The 26075-nt window shown below is 42.8% G+C and overlaps 1 protein-coding gene across 4 annotated transcripts in view; it reads right to left on the reverse strand.

Annotated features, from left to right (window-relative positions):
• Positions 1 to 26075, reverse strand: part of ESYT2 (extended synaptotagmin 2) — an 81345-nt gene that overhangs the window by 23374 nt on the left and 31896 nt on the right. For all 4 annotated transcript variants that reach the window (XM_047096990.1, XM_047096989.1, XM_047096987.1 and 1 more), the window contains 9 exons: positions 25755 to 25831; positions 21579 to 21651; positions 21240 to 21329; positions 13772 to 13827; positions 7741 to 7861; positions 4117 to 4293; positions 3008 to 3090; positions 1537 to 1585; positions 386 to 475 (listed from right to left, as the gene is read on the reverse strand). In XM_047096990.1, coding sequence (XP_046952946.1) covers positions 386 to 475; positions 1537 to 1585; positions 3008 to 3090; positions 4117 to 4293; positions 7741 to 7861; positions 13772 to 13827; positions 21240 to 21329; positions 21579 to 21651; positions 25755 to 25831 — 816 coding nt within the window. The remainder of the gene's footprint in view (positions 1 to 385; positions 476 to 1536; positions 1586 to 3007; positions 3091 to 4116; positions 4294 to 7740; positions 7862 to 13771; positions 13828 to 21239; positions 21330 to 21578; positions 21652 to 25754; positions 25832 to 26075) is intronic.

Below are 26075 nucleotides of genomic sequence, written 5' to 3' on the forward strand. Positions count from 1 at the left end.
AACAGCTCAGAGCCTGAAGCCTGTTTCAGATTCTGTGTCTCCCTCTCTCTCTGCCCCTCCCCCACTCATGCTCTGTGTCTGTCTCAGAAACATAAAAAAATTAAAAAAACTACACAAATCAATTAAATAAAGCACAGGTGATCTGCGGCTCGCCAAACCCCCAAAGTATATCAAGCACAAAACGTGAAGGTCTCATAAAGCAGGTGGGAAGGACCTATAAATCCTTCTTTTAAAACATTCCAGTACCTTTAATTTACCCCTGATGCAACTGTAGTGACTTAGAGCACAATAATCAAAATCACTGCTGTAATTTTTGTAAGCCAAGTAGCCATGCAGTCTAGAGATTCTAATCTCAGCTGTCAGGGGAAACACTCCATCACGGCACCTTATCGAGGTTTGAAGCATTTGGCATCAACGTGAGCCACTCCAGTTTCAAGTGCAGCTTTCCTCTTGGGACCTCGTCCAGGGTGAACCACTGAGGAGAGAATGTGAACGTTCACAACAGCTCTCCTGAGTCAGACTTTCCAGTCAAGCAGTTTCCACAAGTGTTACGAGCCGCTCCCTGGGAGGCACTGACTGTTTCTGATTACTGCTGCAGGACGGAGTCCTGCCCCATCTCTAACGAGCTGACGACCCCAGAGAGCAGCCGCTGGAGCCTGGCCAGGGAGGGTGCTGAAGGCTTCACTAACACTACCTCACTGAACCCTAACAAAACCATGGTGGAGTAAACACTGTTTTCATCCCTAATGGACACACAAGGATTCCAACGTGTTCCAGTCCTGTCCAGCACCATAGGGCTTCTACGTATGGACCTGAATAGAATTTATGGCCCAAGAGATAATACAACATGGATACCAAACACTGAATTTCAGTATCAAAGAAATTCACGTTTGCTTTTATTCACCACTATATACTTCTCAATAAAAGAGTATTCAGCTGTTTCAGCTTAAAAATCACAAAGCAATTAATCAAAGCTAGTCCCCAAATACTCGGCGTTAAGGGGCTGCCACAAGTGCACAGGAAGGAGAATGTGTTACAGTGGATCTCAACATTTATTTGCTTCCTTATGTCCTGCTTGTCCCAATCACACTCATCTTTTAGAAGCCATCTCAAAATTTTCCTCGCTTTTAACGCTTTTTATTCTGATGGCAATGTCCTGCTTGAAAGCAGTGTCTGCCTGTGAGTTCCCACTGCGTTTGTAGGCGGCGCTCACGTGACAATTTCTCCTCGACCGCACAGTCCTAGCTGTTATACCTCCAGCGCCTCGAAAGCCCACTTTTAGGAAGCTTCTCACAGGCCTCTGCCCTGACTCCCAGAGTGTTGTGCTTGTACTCGTGAATTTCTAACATATGCTGGGCTCTCAATACATACCATCTGACTGGGCTGTCAAACTTCTTTCTTTTCACTTTGCTAACACTGAAGGGCCTAAGTTCTCAGTGTTTGTGAAGTGACCGTTCGGTTCTCGGAACACAGTGGGGACGGGCAGCAGGTCTGTCACTGGCCGTGAAATGGAACAAGAACTCAGAGAAAACTTACTTCATCTAAAAGGCGCTCCTTTTCAACTTCAATAAGATCAATCATAAGACTGTGGAAATAATAACACAACAACTTTAGGATATAGAAACATACTTCTTAACACTGAAATAACCTTAAACATCTGTCTAGGAAAAAGTACATGGACATGCATCAAAATGCTAGAGTTTATCAACAGACAGACTTCGTTCGGAAGCTTCCTCAGGTTTATCTCAAAACTATGAAGGGAAGAGTAAGGGACAAGCCGGGGGTGAGTCTCTGGGAGGTCAGGACCCTCAGTCTGGCCAAGCCAGGATGACAGTTGTAAAAAATGTGGTCTTCCCTATAATGTAGCTGTTTACAGAATATGAATATGCCAAAAATGTGTGGAAATAGTCAGCCTTCCTGTCCGACAAGCTCTCCTTTGGTGCTGCCGTCCGTCTCTACAGCCTTCCCATCCTCACTCCTCAGCTCTGGACCATCAAGTATCTGGAGCCCCACAGAGGCCTTGGGCTCAGTCATCTCCCAGAGCCCCTTCTTCCCCTAAACACCCTGCTCTACGGCAAAGTGTGGCACTCCCCCCGGAAGCCAGAGATGATGAGGGTGGGAGAAGTCCGCTCCTATTTTCGCTCGTAGCTACCCCTCCTCCTGCCCCTACCCCGGGTCAGACCCTCACAGCTCTTTCCTGGTCGATCACCGTAGTCCCCAGTCTCAGTCCCCGCCACTCTAAGCCACACGGTGGCTCTACTAAAATGCAAAATTGATCTGTTTACTGCCCTGCTTACAATATTTCAGTCACCCCTTGTTAAACCAGCTCAGGAATGAATTCTGAAGTCACAGAATACACAGGTCATTCTTGATGAGGCTAAGCCTGTCCAATGTCATCTATACCCGTATCTTGTTGGCCACAAGAAATTCAGCTAAATAATAAAGATTAGGTTTAGATGTATTTTTCTAAAAGCTCATTTCTTCAGCTGTACTGGTTGTTCTATTTAAGTATACAAATCAGTATTTATTTTTCCAATGTGTAGGCACAATGTAAATTACTATCCCCCCTGCTCCCTAAAAAACTCGACAAACTGAAAACGTTTAAAACCTCATTTCTACACCCTAGAGGGGAGCTGCCTGTGCGGCGTGAAAGGCGGAGAGCTGCACTGGCCTTTGGGGCCACGCTCTGATGTGGCTTATGAGCACTTAAATGGGGCCGAGTACAACCACTGAAGCGAATTTCAAATTTTGTTTAGTTTTAATCAATTAATTTAAATAGCTACACACAGCTAGTGGTTGCTGTGATGGTCGTAGATCTAGAATTTTCCTTCTTATACTTAAATGTGAGAGAAATAAAACATACCTCGAGAAGTCTAAAGTGAAACAAATGTTGTATCTAAGAGCCACTTAACAATACACGTTACATACACATACACCTATTTTTCAAAGCTGCGGTAGTTTTAAGTGTGACTACTGGGAAGAGTGTTCTCCTCGCCTCAGGGTTTACCTTCCTAAGAAGTCATCCTTGTCCGGGTCTTCGTCAAAGAGCTCAATCTCTAATTCCTGTCCAGGATGTTCATAGACTAAAGCCTGAAAAAATAACGAGTGGTAGTTATCTTACATTTTTACTAACGTCGGCACCTGCTGAATATGAGGATTATGGTAAAGAGCACCATACTAGTTTTCTCTTATTAAGTGGTTAAGCACTTACATTTTCTCATTGTCAAACCACATACGCTTCTCCGTGGGAGATCATTTTGAAACATCTGCCCACATAGTCTACTGTGTTTCCAGTTACCTGGGATTAGTCTCACCGAGTCAAATTCCACTGCTCAGGAAGGAGGTCACAAGACAGCACCCACAAACAGAACAGGGTAGCACACCTTACTAGCCCTGAAGTGGCTGTGTTCAAGTCCTGTTCTTGGGATAACTACTAGTGACCCACGTACCACCACTCAGAGATTAAGCCATCTGGCAACAGCCTGGACCGGAAGGATGGGAAGCTGGTGACGTATAAGCCACACAACTGTTCCGAAGAACAATTCTGCAAAAATGTATCACTCCTTTACTCAAATTGCACTTCATGACGCAGCAATAACACCTTGACGAGCTTCTTTGGAGAAAACTTGGTCAAGTGAAGAAAAATATATTCCTATGACATTGTTACAACAGCGGTTCTAATGCTGGAATGAATAGTCAAGATCTCTTTTGGGTAAAGAAGTGAATGGCAATCACAAATCGGGTCCATCTGTATTTACTAACATGTAGAGATGTCCAGATGTATTAAATGAGAATTTACAAAATGATACACAACTAATCTCGTATTTGTATGTTTACATATGTTAACCACATAAAATATTTTTCCCATGAAAAATATTCTGCCAATTACGTATTGCGATGGTTTAATGTCATCAAGGTTTAAAATTTATGTGTCGTTTATGTGTTGGCATGACAATAATATTGTGAGGAAGGGACGGAAAGGGGCAATGCTTTTTAAAGATGGGAAATTAAAGCAAAAAGGATTTAAATTACCCTCTACACCAACCACACTCCTGTGTTAACAGGAGCGGACTCAGAATTTGGAGAAGCCAGGCGACACCACTGGGCACATCTTACCTCGTATACCTCGTTCCACTTCGGACTGAGGTTCTCTTTGATGACTTTGCTTTGGAAGATCTGGTTGCCGACTCGAATAATCCCATAGGGGTCCGACTTTCCCTTGACGAGTCCCTTAAGGTAAGTATCTTTCCCCTGAAGGTCCTGAGCTTCGATAAAATGTATCCTTAGGACACCCTGAGAGAAAAGGAGAACCCGTGGACTGTTCACTGGTTCACGTGACAGGGAACAATGCTGTGCACACTCACCGTCCTAAAAACAGGACGGAAGGGAACGAAACAAAGACCCTCTTGTCGTGCGGCAAAGCAGAAAGTAAACGTGGAGCACGCAGGTGGCAGCGCTGAGGAAAAACCAAAGCAGCACCAGATGACGGCACTGGAGTGGTATTATTTTCAGTCAGGAGACCAGACCAGGGAGAACGAGGTGGGAGTCGGTGGCCCCACGGTGACACTGTGCTCCAGGAGCCTGAGGAGCCCGAGTCACAGAGCCTTACGCGTCACCAACACAGCCCTATGGTTCGGTGCTACAGTAATTGGTAACCAACAGAGGATGTCTCAGACGTGATACTAAGCCCTTCGTATGCAATGATTACTTCCAGTTTTAGAACAATCCTATGAAATACAGTCGGCCTTGGAACCACATAGGTTTGAACTGTGCCGATCCACTCAAACGTGCATTTTTTTTTTTTTTTGAGAGAGAAAGAGGCTGCAAGTGAGCAAGGGGCAGAGAGAAAGGGAGGGAGAGAGGGAGGGAGGGAGGGGAAGAGGGAGAGAGAGAAAAGAGGGGCTCGAGCTCACCCAAAGCGGGACTGGAACTCACAGACTGTGAGATCATGACCTCAGCCAAAATCAGATGCTTAACCAACTGAGCCACGAGGCACCCAGGATTTTTTTCACTAAATACAGCAAAATGCTATGAATGTATTTTCTTTTCCTTATAATTTTCTTAGTAACATTTTCTTTTCTCTAGCTTACTTCATTATAAGAAAACACAATAAAACACATAGAACATATAAAATACGTGTTAAATGCTCATGTTAGCAGTACGGTGTCTGGTCAACGGCAGGCTGTTGGTGCAGTTCTGGGGGGGTCAGAAATCATGCCGACTGTTCAAGGGTCAGCTGTACGTCATTAAATGTAGTTTATAGAGAAGAAACTGAAACTTTGAAATACACATTTACTCATAGACTTTAAACACAGTTTTCTTTTCCTAAAATGTTGTTTAATAGGTAAAATAAAAAATATCCATTCACACTTCTTTCAAGGCAAACAATGGTGGTAAAGTTAACACGGAGCAGCATTCTCCTCTCTTTAAACAACCTTTTTTTTTTTTTTTTTTGTAGAATTTTTTGAATGTTTATTTATTTTTGAGAGAGAGACAGAGAGAACGAGCAGGGGAGGGGCAGAGAGAGAGGGAGACACAGAATCCGAAGCAGGCTCCAGGCTTCGAGCTGTCAGCACAGAGCTCAACATGGGGTTTGAACCCATGAACCATGAGATCATGACCTGAGCCAAAGTCGGATGCTTAACTGACTGAGCCACCCAGGCGCCCCTTAAACAAACGCTTTTAAAATCACTGGGCAATATTCCTGACCCCATCAGCTAGGAAGACATGCATTTTTACAGATAAATACACTTTTAAAAACTTAGAGAATTTTCTGTTTACATTTTCATGTGTGTAAAGTTTAGATAATCTGGCAACATGTTTAAGTAGTGCTGACTTTTAAACCCAAGGTTAAAGAAGGCTGGCTTTGGGCACGGCTTCAGTACTCACCGTGCTCAGAGAATAAAAAGTATAAGACGCAAAGGAGCATGAGGATTTCTACATGGAAAAGAATTCTTGCATTTTCAGAGATGAAAATCGTAAATTAAAGAAAAATGACATTTCTCATATGTAGTGTTCCATTAAACCTGAATGCCCATGTTATAACTAGTTTGGGCACCAATTAGCTGGGGTGTTGGTACTTTTAAAAAATATAAGAAAGCTTATAGGTGTTTGAGGATTTGTGCACTGTTACAGAGATCCAGCTTAACTACAAAAACGTAACAAACATCAGGGAAAGGCTGTCTCCTTCTACTTCAGGAAGAACACTGAACACAACACCTCCACTGAAAGAGGACCAATTCCACACCTTCTGTTGAGTAAAATCAACTTGGGACGCCTGGGCGGCTCAGTCAAGTGTCTGACTTTGGTTCAGGTCACGATCTCACAGTTCATGGGTTCGAGCCCTGCATCGGGCTCTGTGCTGACAGCTCGGAGCCTGGAGCCTGCTTCAGATTGTGTCTCCCTCTCTCTCTGCCCCTCCCCTGCTCATGTTCTGGGTCTCTCTCTCTCAAAAATAAGTAAACATTAAAAAAAAAAAATCAGCTGTCCTGTGTGCATCAGTATCACACTCATTACAGACAGGAGTGCAGACAGACTACACGGGTGGGGGTAAGGAGCAAGCAGGAAAAGCTCTGTGAAAATTAATTAAAGGAAACCTTTAGAATGGGGTCGGGAGGCCAGCACTGGGAGGGCTCAGGCACCACCACTCCACTGTCCACTGCAGACCCGACGGGAAGAGATGCACCTTCCACGTGACGCTGTTTTGCCAGCCCGGCAGGAGGAGGGAAGGTCTCCTCCTCCCCTGGCGACAGCTCAGCTCACGAGCAGCCACCACACTTCGGGCTCCCAGTTCACCCCAACGGGCTTTGAGTTTATAGCGGCCCCTCCCGGCTCCCCCTTTCCTCTGTGAAAGAGCCTCCTCTCCTCTGTTCTGCACAGTCACCTGTGGTTTTGCCACAGCTTAATTGTCCCAGACTGCAATTCTCTGCCGTTCCTGAAGAAACCCATTTTTGCTGGTAAAATAACTGGGGGTTTTATCTTTAAGATTAACAGTTCTCACTAACCTGTGAGGGTCTATCCACTCCAAGCACGTGTCTGACCATTAGAGGGAATTCTAGGTCCTTGACCGGCAAGTTCTCAGTCGTGGGATGAGGGTGCTTAGTCTACTCAAATGAAGGTGACTCCAATATCTGTGACCTAACTCTGTGCTAGGCACCATCCCCAATTTACAGATGAACAAATGAGGTCCACACATGCCAAGTAATACACCCCAAGACCAAAGCTGCTATTAAGCCCGAGGGCTGTGCTCTGAGACCGAGGCCTGCCTTCCCATTTCATCCAGGGCAGTTGGTAACAGCAGCACTGCTTCTGCCATGTTAACTTATTCGAGGACTCGAGATGACCATATTCTCATCTCTGAGAGAAAACGTGTACCAGTCATTACACAAAGTTCCCATCGCGTACTAAGCTCTTAGATTCTGTTATTACAAATAGTATATGCTTTCTGAGATGACAACTAAGTTGTCACAGCTGTCCTTTAGGACTTGCAGAATAGCATTTGCAGGATTAAATCCCTATAAGCACCTTGGATGTTCACGGCTGAGGATTAAGAATTGCCCTGAAGTTTCTGTGATGTACCTTAGCCCATCCCTCAAGAACTGTGACAGGCCAAACTATCACATCCAGATCCATGTGGCAAGGTCACTGCTAAGAGAACCACAGCAAGTTACAACACCCAAATATGTGATAGGCCGTCCCATATCTACACCTAAGTGCTAACAGGGGCACAGGCATACTTACCTTTGGTATAGGAAACCGCAACTGTGCTATTTGAACTTCACTGACAAGAGGAACGGTGATCCGATTGGGAAGCACCAGATAGTTTGATATTATATCCAGAATGATGGTATCTGACAGACCACTATTAGGAGGGCAATAAAAAAGAACAAACCAACTATCAGGCACATCAATAGTAGGTCTTGCCTTTAATAGCAAAGGTAAGCACAAACATGATCTAATATCCCATTTACAGGGTTGGAGTTGTCGAATTTCTCCAAAACAGTATTTAAAACAAGCATTTTAAGGCAGGAGCTGTGATATGGCTATGGTGACCATTATGTGGGATGTATATGTGTATGTACACAAACACGCACACACACACACACACACACACACGTGTGTGTGTGTGTGTGTGTGTGTGTGTGTGTGTATGTATAGTTGAGATATATAGTTGAGTAGAGCTGAAAACACAAGGTAATATATTCTGGCTACATTTCATAATATTCTAAATGTTTCATACATTCTATGTAACTTTATCATTGACCTAATACTAAGATACATTAAATTTTTTTTTAGCATAAAATATTTCAAACATCCACAAAAGTGCAGAGAATACCATAACAAACATCCATCTACTCATTCCATGTTTCTAACATTAAATTTCTCTCTCATTGTATGTCCATAGGTCCCAATGAAGTAGAAGAATTTACAGTTTATTCTCTTCACACTGTATTTGGGTACTCACCACTGTAATAATTTTGAATTAACTACTGCCCAGAGAACTCAGTAATATGTATAAAGCAGTGGAGGATAAAGAAACCAATGTACTTTTGATATATTTTTGCCTACTCTTTGGGATAAATTTGAGAATCAAGCAGTATGTATGTGACAACATTTTTGAAAGCACATGTAAATGAAGTTTCATTGCTATGGAAGAACGCCTTTAACCAGAACTGAAGTTTTTAAGAGAGTTTTACTTCTTGCCAGGACTTTTCAGATGTTACAATTATTAACATAAATGTGTAAAGTAACCGTACATATAAAAATAGCCACTGGGACAGAGTGGAAGTCACCGTTGTTCAGTGAGTAATAAAAACCGAATGTTCACTGCAAGCTGGGCATCCGAATACAACGACGAGGCACAGGGCTTACCTTACTTAGAACGTTTCCATTCATGATGGAAAAAGGACTGAAAACCCACAACTCCACAGACAACACGGACAACAACTCTCTGAAAAGGTCGGCTAATCAGACGTTAACACGCCACAGAGACTCAGAGGGTTTTAGGCGGCAGACACCGGATACGTGTTTGCGACGCAGCGGTGTGAGGCGGTCCTCGGGGCTTGGATGCCGGAGCACTTCTTACTTCAGGCATCCCCCACCCCCTCCAAAATACTGGTTTTGTTTCTGCTGAAAAAAATCTGCTGAAGCAGAGAGCCCTTTGATGACGACTTGCTTTCAAGAATCCCCTAGCTGCTATGGTGGCAGGCTGACCGCCTCACCACCCGCCTAGCTGTGCAGACTCCGGCCCAGCACCCGGGAAAGCAGCAGAAGGCCCACCCTGGTGCCTCACCCCTGCTCTCCTTTCTATCCCCCTGTGCACATGTCCAGGCTCCTCCAGAATTTCCCGAGCTGCGGTGCTGCTCCCGGCTGCCCCTCTGCTTGTCCCGGCTGCTGTCACGATCTTGTCACACTGGAAGGGCTTCCTATCGTGTCCAGTCCTCTTTGTCCTTCGGAACTGCTGCCTCTTTACCTCACTTTTGTTTCTATCCTAATTCTCATTCCTTAGGATCCCTGTAGGGTTCTTCGTTGGAACATGTGGGGATAGTCAAAATTTAAGCTAAAGCGCAGCAATTCAAGCATTATTATCTTATGATACCTTTCGTTTTCATAATCAATGAATACAGCATGTAGAGGTTCATTTTATAATGCTCAAGGCGAGATTTCATTATATTAGGTTCAAAGTTACTATTTACTTTTATAACATAAAATACAAAATATTATATAAATACAAAATACAAATACAGAATGTTGTATATTATATAAATTTTACAGAATTATGTATAAGTTATATTATATATGAATACACAATTTTACTTAAAAAGATGTTTTTATATATTCCTTTTATACCATAGCTTTTTTTTTTTTTTTTTTTAAGAGAGAGCATGTGAAAGGAAGAGAGGGGCAAAGGGAGGGAGAGAGAGAATCTTAAGTAGGCTCCATGCCCAGCACGGCGCCCGATGTGGGGCTCAATACCACGATTCTGGGATATGACCTGAGCCAAAATCAAGAGTTGGACGCTCGTGTCCCATGGCTTTGTTTCTGAATGGTATTTCCTCTATACTTCTAATATACATGAGTATATATTTTTAATGATAAATGTATTTCTCTAAATACTAAGTATAAGTATGTATTTTGTGTGTCTCATGCATAAAATTCTATACATAAAATAGTTAAAGCTATTACTATATAAAGAGAACCTATCTACATATAAAGTCATTAATTAGGAGTGCCTGGGTGGTTCAATCATTTTGAGTGTCCAACTCTTGATTTTGGCTCTGGTCATGATCCCAGGGTTGTGGGATCGGGACCCATGTCAGGCTCTACGCTGAGCGTGCAGCCTACGCAGGATTCACTCTCCCTCTGCCCCTCTCCCCCACGCATGCTCTCTGACAAAAAAAAAAAAAAAAATCATTAAATAAAATGGAGTATATGTATATATGTATCTCAATGTATACAGACATGTGTGTGATATAGATCTCCCTTTTTATTTTTTATTAAGTATTTTTTTAATGTTTATTTTTGAGAGAGAGAGAGAGAGAGAGACAGACAGACAGACACCACGCACCAGCAGGGGAGGGGCAGAGAGAGAGGAAGACACAGAACCCTAAGCAGGCTCCAGGCTCTGAGCTGTTAGCACAGAGCGTGATACGGGGCTTGAACTCACAAACCATGAGACCATGGCCTGAGCTGAAGTCAGATGCTCAACCAACTGAGCCATCCAGGCACCTCTTATTTTTTAGTAGGCTCTACACCCAACATGGGGCTTGAACTCACAACCCCAAGATCAAGAATCATGCTCTACTGACTGAGCCAGCCGGTGCGCCTGTAACTCTCTTTTAAATAAATGATTTGGGGGGCGCCTGGGTGGCGCAGTCAGTTAAGCGTCCGACTTCAGCCAGGTCACGATCTCGCGGTCCGTGAGTTCGAGCCCCGCGTCGGGCTCTGGGCTGATGGCTCAGAGCCTGGAGCCTGTTTCCGATTCTGTGTCTCCCTCTCTCTCTGCCCCTCCCCCGTTCTGCTCTGTCTCTCTCTGTCCCAAAAATAAATAAAAACGTTGAAAAAAAAATTAAAAAAAAAAAAATAAATGATTTGGGACTGACTTCCCCCAGCTGCAGGCTTGCCAAGGCAAAACACGCCCTCTGGCTCACCCTGTAAGGCAACTAATATGATGCTATTTACAGGGTAGCTGCTTTGGACAAGGTTGTGTTTATTTCAGCCCTCCCATGATATACAAAGGAGAACACATTTTCCACACTAAATGGTGAGAGTGATCTGTTGTTTTGCTGGCTGCCTAGCATCTGTCCGCCTGGATGAGAGGTCTGGGGCAGGTTCTTCCATTGCTTGCCCCCAGCCCCTCACCCTGGTCCTCTCTTCCTCCTTTGGGAGCAGGCAGAAGACCTGGTCATCAGAATCACAGGATCTGTCCAAGGATGGGTGGACAAACAGAAATCAGCCCTGGAACTCGTGCTGGAACCAGCGGAAGGTTCTTTTTAGACTGAAGTTGCTAAGCATGAAGAACAGAGGAGCTGCTACCTCATAGCAAGAGCCTGCCTGATAACAAACCCATGCAGAGAACAGCAGAGTCAAGATTGGGACAGAGAGCACTTAGGGCATCATTTGGACACCAAAACTTGCCTGACTTCATCCACACAATGCTCCAGCCTGCCCGGCGACAGGGGCTGGGAACGAGCCACTGGAAGTGGAGCTCCACGACAGGAGTGTGGCTGTTCTGTTCACAGCTACACTCCAGCACTAACAACAGTGGCTGGCTCATGGCAGGCACTCAATGCTTACTGGTTGGATACACGAACAAGTTGTCTTAAAAAACAGTATTTATTTACTCATTTGCTTTATTTTTTAAGGTTTATTTATTTAAGCAATCTCTACACCCAACGTGGGGCTCCAACTCACAACCCCGAGATCCACAGTCACATGTTTCTCTGACAGCCAGCCAGGCGCCCCCTACTCATTTATTTACTTTTTTATTTAAGACCACTTGAGTTGGCTTTGCTGCTTGCAAACAAGAATCCTAATGAATACTTCAAGAACTCTTAAAGTTGTCTGTTCTTTGCAAAGATCTTTTAAAGTAACAGTATTTTCTAGATCCATAAAACCACAGTACCTAAAAAAGATTTTTATTATTAGGACTCACTTTATTATTATTTTTTTTTAATGTTTACTTATTTTTGAGAGAGAGCAGAGAGACAGAGACAGAGCACAAGCAAGGGAGGGGCAGAGAGAGAGGGAGACACAGAATCCAAAGCAGCTCCAGGTTCCGAGCTGTCAGGATAGAGCCCGACGCAGGGCTCAAACTCACAAGCCGCGAGATCATGACCTGAGCCGATGTCAGACTCAACCGACTGAGCCACCCAGGTGCCCCACTATGCCTCACTTTATTAAAGTCCTAACTTTTCCCTGATAATGAAACAGAATAAAGTTCTTTCCAATTACCATTTTAGGGGCATAAACAAACACACAGGAATAGAAAAAAATTTTTAATTTCTGAGTTATTTTAGAAAAAAAAACATTAAAACGTTATCTACCAGGAACATATGTAACACTAACCAGTAAGTGATATAGTGCAACCCTAAAATACAAAAGTAAATAGCAAAGGCAGGATTCTAGAACCTTCTGCTTGGCAACAACTAACAGGTTTGCCACAAACAGTTGCCTTCCATTAGATAAGACAGATGGCTGTGACCCAATGAGGAAGCCTTCATTTCCCTCACAGCAGGAATGTGCCCTTCACAGTTTCATAAGCTTGTTTTAGGCAAATTCCCTCATGTTTATAAAAATTTTTTTTAATGTTTATTTCTGAGACAGAGAGAGACAGAGCATGAGTGGGGGAGGGGCAGAGAGAGAGGGAGACACAGAATCTGAAGTGGGTTCCAGGCTCTGAGCTGTCAGCGCAGAGCCAGATGTGGGGCTCGAACCCATGAACTGTGAGATCATGACCTGAGCTGAAGTTGGATGCTTAACCGACTGAGCCACCCAGGTGCCCCAAATTCCCTCATGTTTTAAATGTGAGACTGCTACAGAATAACGAAGGACTCCCAGGGACACAAGGCAGAAACTCCAGGTTTCTCAGCTCTCACACCCAGACTCCTGGGTGATACTACATGTTCCCAGGCCAGTGCCTACACCTGCCTTCCGGGAGGGGATGCTGGAGGAACGGAAGGCAGCAGCACAGCCTGAAAACAACCCAGAAGGCTAGTTTTATAATATATACTCATTTTTGAAGTTTCCTTTATTTTTCTGGGAAAATAATAAAAACCAAATTTAAAAATGAACTTACAAGTTATTAAAAGGCTGCTACTTTTCTAAAACACCAACACTTGGGGACTTGGGGCACCTGGCTGGCTCAGTTGGTAGGTAGAGCATGTGACTCTTAATTTCAGGGTCACGAGTTCAAGCTCCACTTTGGACATGGAGACTACTTAAAAAAAAAAAAAAAAAAAAGTAAAAAAATAAAAAAAACAAACCCACCAAAGCTGGAAAGATGCCTCATGATGAGTAAAAAGTAAAATGAAGGGTGAGGGACCCAGTCAAACACTCTCACCCACTCCCCTTTCACTCATTTGGTCCCCATGCCTCAGACGCAGGTCTCAGGAATCTGAGTCTCTTCACCTGAGTCACATGTGAGAGCTTGTGAAAAGGCTCAGAGTCTGCCTTGGACACAGGCCTTACCCTTTCTGTGTTATTCCCATGACACTAGAACTGCACATTATATCATAAACAAGCTAACCATAGGTCATGACATCATACTTACTTTAATCCAGGGATATCGAGAAGATTAGTCAGTCCTGTCCAATTAATTTCTATCAGCTGTTTTAAAAAAGAAAGGGCAAAAATATTAAGTATCCAGATTATTTCCAATTATCAAATCATACAGGTGTCTTTATAAACAAAATGAGGGAGTATGTAATACTGTCCTATACCTTACCTTGCTTTTCGCTTGGGAAAAATCAAAGCCACTGTCCTTTATTGGTACCTGGAGAACCATCTCTTTTTTTGTTTTGCTTTTAGATAATATTTCCTCCAGTAAAATCGAATAATAATTTATATAACTTTCCTATTGATGAGCACTTAGAGTATTTATAATTTCTTTTTTATTATAAGTTATGATTCAGTGAAAATCTTACATACGTGTTCTTATAGCATATGTAGACTAGCATGTAAAACGTGAAAGTTTTGGTCAAAGATATACACTCATTTTTAAAAAAATTTTAATTTTTGGGGCGCCTGGGTGGCTCAGTCGGTTGAGCGTCCGACTTCGGCTCAGGTCACGATCTCACGGTCCGTGAGTTCGAGCCCCGCGTCAGGCTCTGGGCTGATGGCTCAGAGCCTGGAGCCTGCTTCCGATTCTGTGTCTCCCTCGCTCTCTGCCCCTCCCCCATTCATGCTCTGTCTCTCTCTGTCTCAAAAATAAATAAATGTTAAAAAAAAATTTTTTTTTAATTTAAATTTTATTTTACTTTAAATTCCTTTATTTAAAAAAATTTTTAAGTTTATTTTGAGAAAGAGAGGGAGCACGAGCAGGGTAAGGGCAGAGAGAGAGAGAGAATCCCAAGCAGGATCTGTGTTGTCAGCGCAGAGACCGATGTGGGGCTCAATCCCACGAGTCGTGAGATCATGACCTAAACTGAAATTAAGAATCAGATGCTTAACTGAGCCACCCAGGTGCCCCAAAGATTTTTATTTTTTAAAAATAATCTCCATAGCAAATGTGGGGCTTGAACTCACATCCCCCAAATCAAGAGTCGCACACCCCACTGACTGAGCCAGCCAGGTGCCCCCATATGTTCATTTTTTGTTGAGAGATGCTACCCAGTTGCCCTAAAGAAAAAAATGCTGTACTGATTTAAATCCCCACCCAAAATGTATAAAGTGTTCTTTCTTTTTACCCTCATCAAAAACTGACAGTAAAAGTCAGTACACCTGGTAGTTAAAAAAAATGGTACTTTATCACTGTTTCAATTTGCATTTTCCTGATATTAGCGGAACACGTTCTATCCATTCATTACTTGTATCTTATTTTGCTCATTTTTCTAGTGGGTATTTGGGTATTTACTTAGAATAATTCTTACATAGTTGGCTAAGATAAGATTCCATTCAGGGGCGCCTGGTAGTTCAGTTAAGCTTCTGACTTCAGCTCAGGTCATGATCTCACAGTTTGTGGGTTCGAGACCCACGTCGGGCTCTGTGCTGACAGCTCAGAGCCTGGAGCCTGCTTTGGATTCTGTGTCGCCCCCTCTCTCTCTCTGCCCCTCTCCCTCTCATGCTTTCTCTCTCTCAAAAGTAAAATAAAAACATTTTAAAAAAAAAAGATTCTGGGGGCGCCTGGGTGGCTCAGTCGGTTAAGCTTCCGACTTTGGCTCAGGTCATGATCTCACGGTCCGTGAGTTCGAGCCCCGCGTCAGGCTCTGTGCTGACCTCTCGGAGCCTGGAGCCTGTTTCGGATTCTGTGTCTCCCTCTCTTTCTGACCCTCCTCCATTCATGCTCTGTCTCTGTCTGAAAAATAAATAAGCGTTAAAATTAAAAAAAAAAAAAAAGATTCCGTTTAGTGGATATAGACAGGTTAAAAAAAAAAAAAGCTTGATTAGAAACACTGACTTGTGCTTTATATTTGTGGAAGAAATACTATAAGGAATGGCATGATCTCAATTACCCATATAGCTGCAGCAATAAAACTTCTCAAATCCCTTTGAGAAGTGGATAGTTATAAACAAGTATGAACCAGAAGAGTCAAAAGTTTGTTTCGGACAGACCAAAACTTAAAAAAATTTAAGAAGTACTGAAAAACTATTTTTCAGAGTAAGAGAAATGAAATACAAATTTATTGCAACTACCAATATAAACTCATGCTGGCGCCTCCCCCACCCATCCCCTCATACTGGGTGCCCATCCCCCACCGAAAGAACAGGTGCAGAAGCAAATGGCAGTGGGGCAATGGGCAGTGGCCAGCGCCCTGATCATGACCTCTAAACACATTTTCCAAGGGATTCTAAAGAAACAGCTGATTCCAGACTAATGAGCCTGGGGCATGTTGTTCAATCAGAAAGCTTGGGAAACATCCAAAGATTAATGGGTCCCCTGGAAGCGACATTAAAACTAAGATTATAGAGGCGCCTGGGTGGCACAGTCAGTTGACATCAGACTTCCGTTCAGGTCATGATCTCGCAGTTTGTGGGTTCGAGTCCCACGCTGGGCCCTGTGTTGACAGCTTGGAGCCTGCTTGGGTTTCTGTGTCTCCCTCTCTCTCTCTGCCCCTCCCCTGCTCATGCTCTGTCTCTCTCTCAAAAACAAATAAACATTAAAAAATATTTTTTAAAAAACTAGAGATTATAAAACATCAGGTGACAGACGGCTTACTCTCATGACCCCTGTCAAAACGATGAGATGGGGGTGCCTGGGTGGCTCAGTCGGTTAAGTGTCCGACTTCGGCTCAGGTCATGATCTTGCAGTCCGTGAGTTCGAGCCCCGCATCGGGCTCTGTGCTGCCAGCTCAGAGCCTGGAGCCTGTTTCAGATTCTGTGTCGCCCTCTCTCTGACCCTCCCCTGTTCATGCTCTGTCTCTCCCTGTCTCAAAAATAAATAAAACATTAAAAAAAACCCAAAAAACCATGAGATGCATTTAAATGTTACTCAAGCTCAGAGAAACAAAACACCAGGGAGGCAGGAACAGGATTCACGAAGGGCAGGATTCAGCTGGGTTTGAGAAGGGATGTGAATGCAAGAGACAAGCCCCCAGAAAGGGACCCTTTCAAGGGCCTGAAGGACGGGCTGTCATATCCTTGAACACAGGGGAGATAGGGACAGGAAGAGCCCAGAGCCACAGAGGGGGAAGAAATAAGAGAGGGGAGGGAGAACTTGTGTGTGAGAAAATGAACACGTGACTTGTGAGCGATGTGTAAAAATGAGTGTTATCAGAGGGGCGCCTGGGCGGCTCAGTCAGTTAAGCGTCTGACTTCAGCTCAGGTCATGATCTCGCGGTGAGTTCGAGCCCTGCGTCGGGATCTGTGCTGACAGCTCAGAGCCTGAAGCCTGTTTCAGATTCTGTGTGTGTGTGTCTCTCTCTCTCTGCCCCTCCTCTGCTTGCACTCTGTCTCTCTAAAAAAAAAAAAAAAAAAAAAAAAACATTAAAAAGAATTTCTTTTTAAATGAGTGTACCAGAGAATAAGTGTGTAAGAGAATTAACGTCTGTGTGAGAACAAGTGTATGTGCGAACATGAGAGCATATGAAAATATGTGTATGTGTAAGAATGAGTGTGAGAGAACAAGTGCATGAGAATGAATGTACATATGTGAGAGAACTCTCTCATGTGAGAGTGTGAACACATGAGAATGCGTGTGTAAGAACAAGCATGAGAACGAGCACATGTGTGAGAATGAATGTACACAAGAACAAGTGAGTGTGAATGCATGTGTGAGAATGTGTGTATAAGAACAAGTGTGAGAAAGAGTAAGCATGTTTGAGAACGTGTAAGAATGAGCATGAGAATGAGTGTGAAAATGAGTGTACATGAGACCAAGTGTAAGTGTGAATGCGAATGTGAGAATGTGAGAACAAACACATGTGAGAATGAACATACATGAGAACAAGTGAGTGTGAACACATGTTTGAGACCATGTGTAAGAATGAGCATGTGGGGAGAAGCGTACATGAGAACGAGTGTGCGTGTATGTGAGAACGAGTGCAAGGTAACGAGCATGTGAGAGAACGAGTGTGTGAGAACGTGTACATGTGAACAAGTGTGAGTGTGAAGGCACGTGTGAGTGTGAGTGTGTATCAGAATGAGCATGTGTGAGAACGTGTGTGTGGTCACGTTCAATCCTACCCTGTACTGCTGGAGGTAGGTGTGCGCACTCACTCCTGCATAAGATCCAGCAAAGACACGCATGAGAAGGCGAGATCACTTGAAAGAGGGCCAGCCCCAAGACTCAGGACAGATGAGGGCAATGGGGAGCTCCCTCATCCCAACTACTGGGGGTAGGGCTAGACTATCCAAAACAACGAAAGGTATCGAAGCAGAGATCCAAGAAGACACTCGGAGAACACCCGCCAGGACAAATACCCTCAAAGCTCCCAAGTGACTTGATGTGTGCTCTAAGTCTGGGACCCTCTCCTGTCCGGTGGACTCTAGTGGGCATGTCTGGGCAGCCCTTCCTTTCCACACAGGGCTGCAGGAATTGGCTTCCAGGAGCCTGATTCATACACTGCAACGTTCCTCCTCCCGGCTGGGCCAGGGGTCTGTATCTGACCCAGACAGAACAGGGAAGGGGAGCCAGGAAGGGGAGCACTGCCTCTTGAGTATACTGGCAGCCTTGTTTCTGGCCTGTGGACGGGAGGACCCGAGGAAGGTGGTCTCAGAGGGGAGAGAGCATGGAGCAAAGGCCTAACAGGCACGGATGAGAGTCACAAAGGCTTTCAAGCTCTGCATTCCAGTAGGTTTTGAGAGAGACAAATGCACACTAATTTCACTTAAATGAAGGCTTTCCTTTTTCCCCTCCTTTGATTAAGGGATCTCAGTTGCTGGAGTTGTAGCTAACAGGACTCAAGTTCTTCTCACAATCACTGTAAAAGGAAAATGTTATTTCCATTTTTACAGATGGAGAAATACAATCTGTGGTTCAAAGACTCAGGAAGTATGTATGCTGTCTGCTAGCTGGGAGGACCCTCTTAGGATAAACGCATTCTCAGCACCTCCCAGATCATCTCCTAGATTTACTCTAGGCTAATCTGTACCCCAGGGAAAGAAAGAACTGAGGATACCAAAGGGACCCTATGCGCGTGTGCCTGAGGAAATGACAACAACAGTCGTGTTAGTGTGAGTGGCCAGCTCCCAGGACACGTGTCAGGGGGAGACACTGGCTTGTTCCAGCCCTTACCAGAACCTTCACTTAAGTTATTATGTTTACCAAACCTTGACTTCCGCTGTTAAGACCCACCCGAATGCTAAACCTGTATGTAGGAAAATATTCGATTTCGTAAAAATCTGAGGACTTCCTATGCACCAGGCACCTACTGGCATTTAATCTTGTGAGGCAGTAGTTCCCATGTTACAGATGGGGACACACCCACTGACGTTTCATCTCCACATTACAGATGGGGAAACCTGGGCTTACAGAGGTGAAACAAACCATGCAAAGCACACGGTCAGAAGAGGAAGACCAGGTGTGCAAGACCAGGCCGGAGGACACCCAAGTCTGTCACTTAACCACACCGCCTTCACTGTGCTCCAAAAAAGTTGGTCACTTTAGAAACTTTTAGTTCTTTTTTTTAAGCAAGTAGCACACCAACAAAACTAAACAAATCAACAAGAACAAAAATGTGCAAAGGTTTCATAAGAGTCTCTGGCATTATACTTTTATATCATCTGCTTAGCCAATCCCCCCCAATCTTTCTAGCTGTATTTTTCCTTGGGGTGACAAGGAGTTACTTGGCAGCTAGCAGTGAGTTCTGTACTCATATTTTCCAGTTGAAAATAACTGAAAAAAAAAAAATCCCTTCTCTCCAAAGCATATGTTTGGAGACTTTACTTGCCATATAAGGAAATGAATGATTCTGAACTTTTCACAGACTCCTCCATTTCTGACACTAAGATTTTGTTTGGAAGTTATATTACAACGTTATTTTTAAAGTTAATAACCCTATGAAAGATCCAACCTAAGGAAGAGTATTGCTAAGTTTTGAGGGAGATTTAAAGATTTGGATTTCATTGTTTTCTGAACTGAAAAAAGGTCTTTCTTTTAATTGTTAAAAATTTCCTGTAAATTAAAAATACTTTGCCATCTGCTAAAGATTAGTTTTTTTATATTCATTAATGAAGAACGTTTCTTAAACATAAAGGCTTTTAAATAGCTGGTATGTAGAAAAAGCCCCATGAATTGTAAATCTTTTATAGAGCTCTTCATTTCTTAAAATTTTAAGAAATTGAATTTTAAGAGATTCCTTAATGCCTTTTTAATTTCACTGCGTTTTGTGTAGTTAAAATACATTAAAAATAAGCCCATTATTTAAGCGATAAAAAGCAAATCAGAACAGCAATTTTAGCAGCAACTTAAAGTAAAGACACTTAACTCTTGTGTTTTTACATACAGAAAAAATACCACTTGTAGTCTAGTCTAAATAAACCCGTATTTTAAAAACCCAACAACAATAATTTGCATTAAGTTATTTAAATCAAATTATAAAAATTAACGTTTCCGTTTTAAACTATACATGATGTTAATGGTACCTCCAGAAAGGACTCACAAAGGTAACAAAAATGGCATATCATGGAAAGATATTTGAGAAACAGATCAATGCACCCATCAGACATTTACTGAACTGTATGGAGACAGATGGGGCTATGGCTTTGAAAGAGTTAACAAGAAGTGTGCCAGAATTCACAGGGCAGTCCGGCATCAGAGGAACACAGGGAAAGCTGACCACCTTTGTCTCTGGAAAGGACACACAGGGATGAAGACAGTGTTCTGGGAGAAGGAAAAGACAACAGGAGGCAGTGAGAGATAATGGGGTTGGTCCTATTTGGATTATGATTCTGCCCTGAGGCTGGAAACTGGGATGCTCACCAGGGGCAGTGCCAGCAAAGGAGGCTGGAGAGAGACCCCACCTCTACCATGAGGACTGTGAGGGAGAGATGCTCCCTAGTGGGTCAGCCTGCACCCTGGGAAGATACCCCAGTGGTGAAGTCTACGGAAGACAGGGCCAAGACAGGAAGCCAGTCAGAGGCTGCAGGAACCCAGGTAAGGAGGAGCCTTATAGGTAAGGACCACCCAGGTGAGGGGGAGGAGCCTTAGAAGTCAAAGGGAGGGGAAGAGGGAGTCTTTTTTTAAATTAATTTATTTATCTTGAGAGAGACAAAGAACACGAGCAGGGAGGGGCAGAGGGGGAGAGAGAAAATCCCAACCAGGCTCCAGGCTCAGTGCAGAGCCTGCTTTGGGTCCTCGGTCCCCACCTCCCAAAACTAAACAAACCTTTAAAAGTAAATAAATAAATAAATAAATACTACATAAAAAGTCTATTTTCGAATTTTCTGTAACAAACACTATTTTATAATCAGGAAAAAAGCTGTCTATTAAGAGATGAAGCCCTCCATTAAGAGCATTTTAAAGAGGTATGAACACAGAATTCATATGTCAGAAAAGGGAAAAGAGAGTGAAGGACAGACTATTTCTCTGCTTTACAGAGTCTTGCCAATGAACAGGAAAAATGAAATCAGCATCGACTTACTGGTTTCCTAAGGAAGAAGATAGACAAGGCTCCCACTAAGGGCATGTCTCCAATCAACGGTTCCAGGATCACCCGCATTGTACCATGAATCTAAATTCAAATGGGAAACCAAAACATGTCACAGAAGACAATTCCACAGGCCATTTACTGACTCAAGAAGGAGGACACATGATCGTCTTAGTGACTTCTGAGCATTTGACTTCAGGTTTCTCTCAAGAATAACCTACAAATAAAAAACTTAAACTTCAAAGAAATTCTCAGTTAATAAAAACTTCACAATTTTATTTTTGAATACAGCATAGGGAATTTTGGAAGACTATAAAACTTTAAAAACCTTACCTGTATACTTTGCACACCAGCTCTACAAAAATATCGCTTGATCTCCAAATCAATCTCACAGTTTCCTACAAAACTAGTAAAGAAAAAGTTCTGTATTACTATCTCTTAATCACCACAGATCTGCAAGGTCTACAATCTGAGTAAAATGAGAGCAAAGCAACCAAAACCAGCCTGTAGGCAAACCTGAGACCCATATCTGAGTCTTCAATGCCTGGAACTGCACATGTCCCTGCTAGCAGACTTGACACCTGCCACACTGATTACACACGTCACTTCTCAAAGTGCAATTTCTGGATCAGTTTCTTGATGGAATGTAGTTTTCACTCGTTTTGTAAACAACTGTTTTTGTTTAAGATATTAAAAAAGCTTATATTTCACCAGAAGTAAATTTTGCACCCATGCTCTCTCCAGTTGTGAGAAAATTAACAGCAATGCTCCAGGGCTCTGTGACATCAAAGGTTAGAAATGATGCATCCACGTGGGGGGCACTCAATGATCAAGTCATGGCAAACATTAATACAAAACAAAACCACCAAAACAACAGCATTAATAGAGCATAGCGCTGAAAGTCAGGCTTGCATCTATTCTTAATAGGAGCAGGTTTCCTGTGGGGTCGCTATGATCTGACTCCCACCCTCAACACCCAAAGTAGCACGTCACGCTCCTGCTCTTGCCTGAGAACGTCTGCAGGAAGTTTGAGAAATGCTGGAAGGACGGTGCCTAAGAACACAAAATACTAATGAAAAACATCTGGGATGAATTCTTCTAACATTTATGTCCTGGATTCTTCTCACTGAACAGGATTCTGGATCTAGCTGGTCCAATCACCTGTTAAAAAACCATCCTGAGGGACGCCTGGGTAGATCAGTTGGTGAAGCTGACTTCGGCTAAGGGCATGAGCTCATGCTCCGTGAGTTCGAGCCTCCAGTCGGGTTCTGTGCTGACAGCTCAGAGCCTGAAACTGCTTTGGATTCTCTGTGTCCCCCTCACTTTCTGCCCCTCCCCTGCTGGAGCTCTGTCTCTCTCTCAAAAATAAACATTAAAAAAAAAAATCTTGAAACTTTCCTCTTCTTCACCCTAAGATACAATCACTTCATTTCCTAATATCTGTCAATTACTCCTTCCCCATCTCTACTGCCAATAATCTAATCAAGGTCTCAGTCTGGAACACACGAAAAAGTGGAATGCAGATTTTTTTAAGAAACATAAATATCTGAGCAGCATAATCTGCATCTGTCGTCATGGCTGCTAAAACCATGAAAGCCAGACTACATCTTCACAACGGCATCCATTAACCGATTCCTTCAAATGTTTAATAAATGCGTACGAAACGCTCCTCAGTGCTGGAACAAGAGAACTTTGTTCTCAAAGTTTCCATCCTCATGAAGCTCATTATCAGCCTAGCGGACCGTCCCAGGGCACAGCTGAGCTGAAGACCCAGCGGGCCTTCCTCTTTTATTCTACAGATGACAACAGGGTTTGCAGTAGTGTCTGTATTTTAAAGATGTAGGTTTTCCATCAGATCATTAGAGGCAGTCAATGCTCCTTTCTAAAGTAAAGGTAATTGTTACCAACACTCTACATTTATTATATTCATACACTTTAAAAACTCAACGACGACATTATAAAAGGATCCTCAGTCAAGGATCAAAAAAAACAAAAGTGTGAGGCGTGTCTGTCAGTCGACACGCTTCAGCAGCTGCCCCTTGCACAGTGTGTTACCAGGCCTCACAGGGACACAGGAAGCCATGAGCACATTCACGAAGAATGAAGACAAGAACTAAAGAAAACCACCTTTATCTGCCAGGTGTGGTGCCTGCCCTCAATTAACGGTTTTCCCATTTTTTATCGTAGGAAAAGACATAGAACGTAAAATGTCCCATCTTAACCATTTTCAAGTACAGTTCAGAGACGTTAAACACCTTCATCTTGTGCAACCATCACCACCACCATCTCCAGGACTCTCTTCATCTTGACAAACCCAAACTCTGTCCCATTAAACAACCTACCATCTTCCCCTCGCCCACACCCTGGTACACACCCTTCTACTTCCTGTCTCTATGAATGTAATCACACTAAGTACCTCATGTAAGCGGAATCCTACAGTATTTGTCTTTTTGTGACAGGCTTATTTCACATGGCATAATGTCCTGATGGTTCATCCACGTTGTAGCATGTGTCAGAATTTCCTTGTAAGTTTTTTTATTTTTGGCTTTAGATGGTATTAGATAATTAGCTATATACTAAAGTCACCTGTTGATCTTTGTTTTAAGTTTTTATTTTAACCACCTGTGCTCAGCGTGAAGGATTTCCTTTTTTTTTTTAAAGCTGAATAATATTCCATTGCATGTACAGACCACATTTTCCTTATCTATTCACTCATCAACGAACATCTGGGTTGCTTCCACATTTTAGCTACTGCGAATAGTGCTGGTGTGAACGTGGGTGTACAAATACTCTTTGAAACCTTGTTTTCAATTTTTTTTGGGTATAGACCCAGAAGTGGAATTGCTGGGTCTTATGGTAATTTTATGTTTAATTTTTTGAGGAATAGCTATTCTGTTTCAACAGCAATTCACCATTTTCGTTCCCACCAACAGTGCACAAGGGGTCCCGTTTCTCCACATCCTCGCCAACACTTGCTGTCTTCTGTTGTTTGATAGCAGCCATCCTAATGGGTGTGAGGTAGTATCTCACTGTTTTGATTTGCATTTCCCTGATTATCAATGAGGGGAACATCTTTTCACGTGTTTATTGTCCATTTGTATATCTTCTTTGGAGAAATGTCTATTCAAGACCTCTGTCCACTTTTGAATTGGGTTGTTTTTGCTATTGTTGAATTTTTGAAGTTCTTTATATATTCTAGATCTTAATCCCTTATCAGATATGTGATTATACGGACGGCACTAATTCTACAGATTGCTTTTAGTGTTGATTTTTAATAATATTAAGTTTCCCAAATGAAGAACATGCGCTGCTTCCATTTACTTATGTTTTCTGTAATTTCTCACAGCAATGTTTTGTAGTTTTCTTTGTACAAGTCTTTTACCTTGTCAGGTTATTCCTAAGTATTCTTTTTGATTCTAGTGTAAATGAGACTTTTTTGGATTGTGCATGGTTAGTGTATAGAATGTAACCGATTTGTGTGTGTGTGCAGACTTTATATTCTGCTACTTTGCTAAATTTGTTTACTAATTCTGAAGAGGTTTTTTTGTGAATCCTTAGGGTTTTCTACATAAAGATCGTATCACCTGTGAACAGAGACAATTTTACTTCTTCCACTCCAACCTGGATGCCTTTTCTTTTTCTTCTTACCTAGTGGCTCTGGATAGGACTTCCAGTGCCACGAAGTGGTGAATGTGGACGCACCTGCTCCTGGTCTTGGAAGAAAAGCTTGGTCTTGCACCACTGAGGATGATGTTTGCTGTTGGGTTCTCACATATGCCTTTTATTACACTGAAGTGGTTTTCTTCTGTTCTCAGTTTGTTGAGTGTTTTTATTATGAAAGAATATGGAATTTTGTCAAATGCTTCTTCTACATCAACAGAGATGGTCATTCATTCTGTTAATGCGGTGCTTGGTTCATTTTCGTATGTTGAACCATCCTTGCACCCTGGAAATAAATTCCACTTGGTCACAGTGTATAATTCTTTTAATATGTTGGTGAATTCACTTTGCTGGTATTTTGTTGAAGATTTTGACATCAATGTTCATAAAGGATATGGGTCTGTAGTTTTCTTGTAGTGTGTTCAATTTTTTAAAGTTTAACATACTTACAATTGGCAATTATCTAGGCTATTAGGAATTAAGATGCAGAAAATATATAAATGTGGGTCTTTAACAGTTTAGTCAAAATCCACCGGGGATGCCTGGGTGGCTCAGTCGGTTAAGCTTCCGACTTCGGCTCAGGTCATGATCTCAGGGTTTGTGAGTTTGAGCCCCACGTCGGGCTCTGTGTCGACAGCTCAGAGCCTGGATCCTGTTTCGGATTCTGTGTCTCCCTCTCTCTCTGCCCCTCCCCCGCTCACACTCTATCTCTCCCTCAAAAATAAACAAACAAACAAAAAAAAAATCCACCAAACAGCAGGTAAGAAGAGTGCTCATTATAGCCTCCACTTTATGGGTCTAGCTAAGTAACATTATATGTCATTAACTATGACACAGATAAAAACTTACCTAATTTGAAGGTCCAAAATAATTTGCCTTTTGTCCACATTTTCAGTGTACACCTTCACACCATTGATCCTGAGTGGCTGAAACAAGAGGCAGCTTGTTTTAAAATGCAGGCAGGGTGAAAAATAAACCCAAATGGCAGAGAGATGAGAACAAGCTTAGCCCCACGCTACAGGAATTACAGTTCTGCTTTCACAGTGTACTCGATGTTTCACTTTGGGCAACTTATGTAGCTTCCATTCTTCCGTGTCCTCATCTGTGAAGTATGGGTCCTAGCGGCATCTATCTAACAAGGTTACCGCGAAATCAAAGGACGTAAGGAAA

This window comes from Lynx rufus, unplaced genomic scaffold (assembly GCF_022079265.1).
Source record: "Lynx rufus isolate CCGP_SWC_20201006 ecotype Redwood Valley unplaced genomic scaffold, mLynRuf1.p SCAF_4, whole genome shotgun sequence".
Taxonomy (NCBI): domain Eukaryota; kingdom Metazoa; phylum Chordata; class Mammalia; order Carnivora; family Felidae; genus Lynx; species Lynx rufus.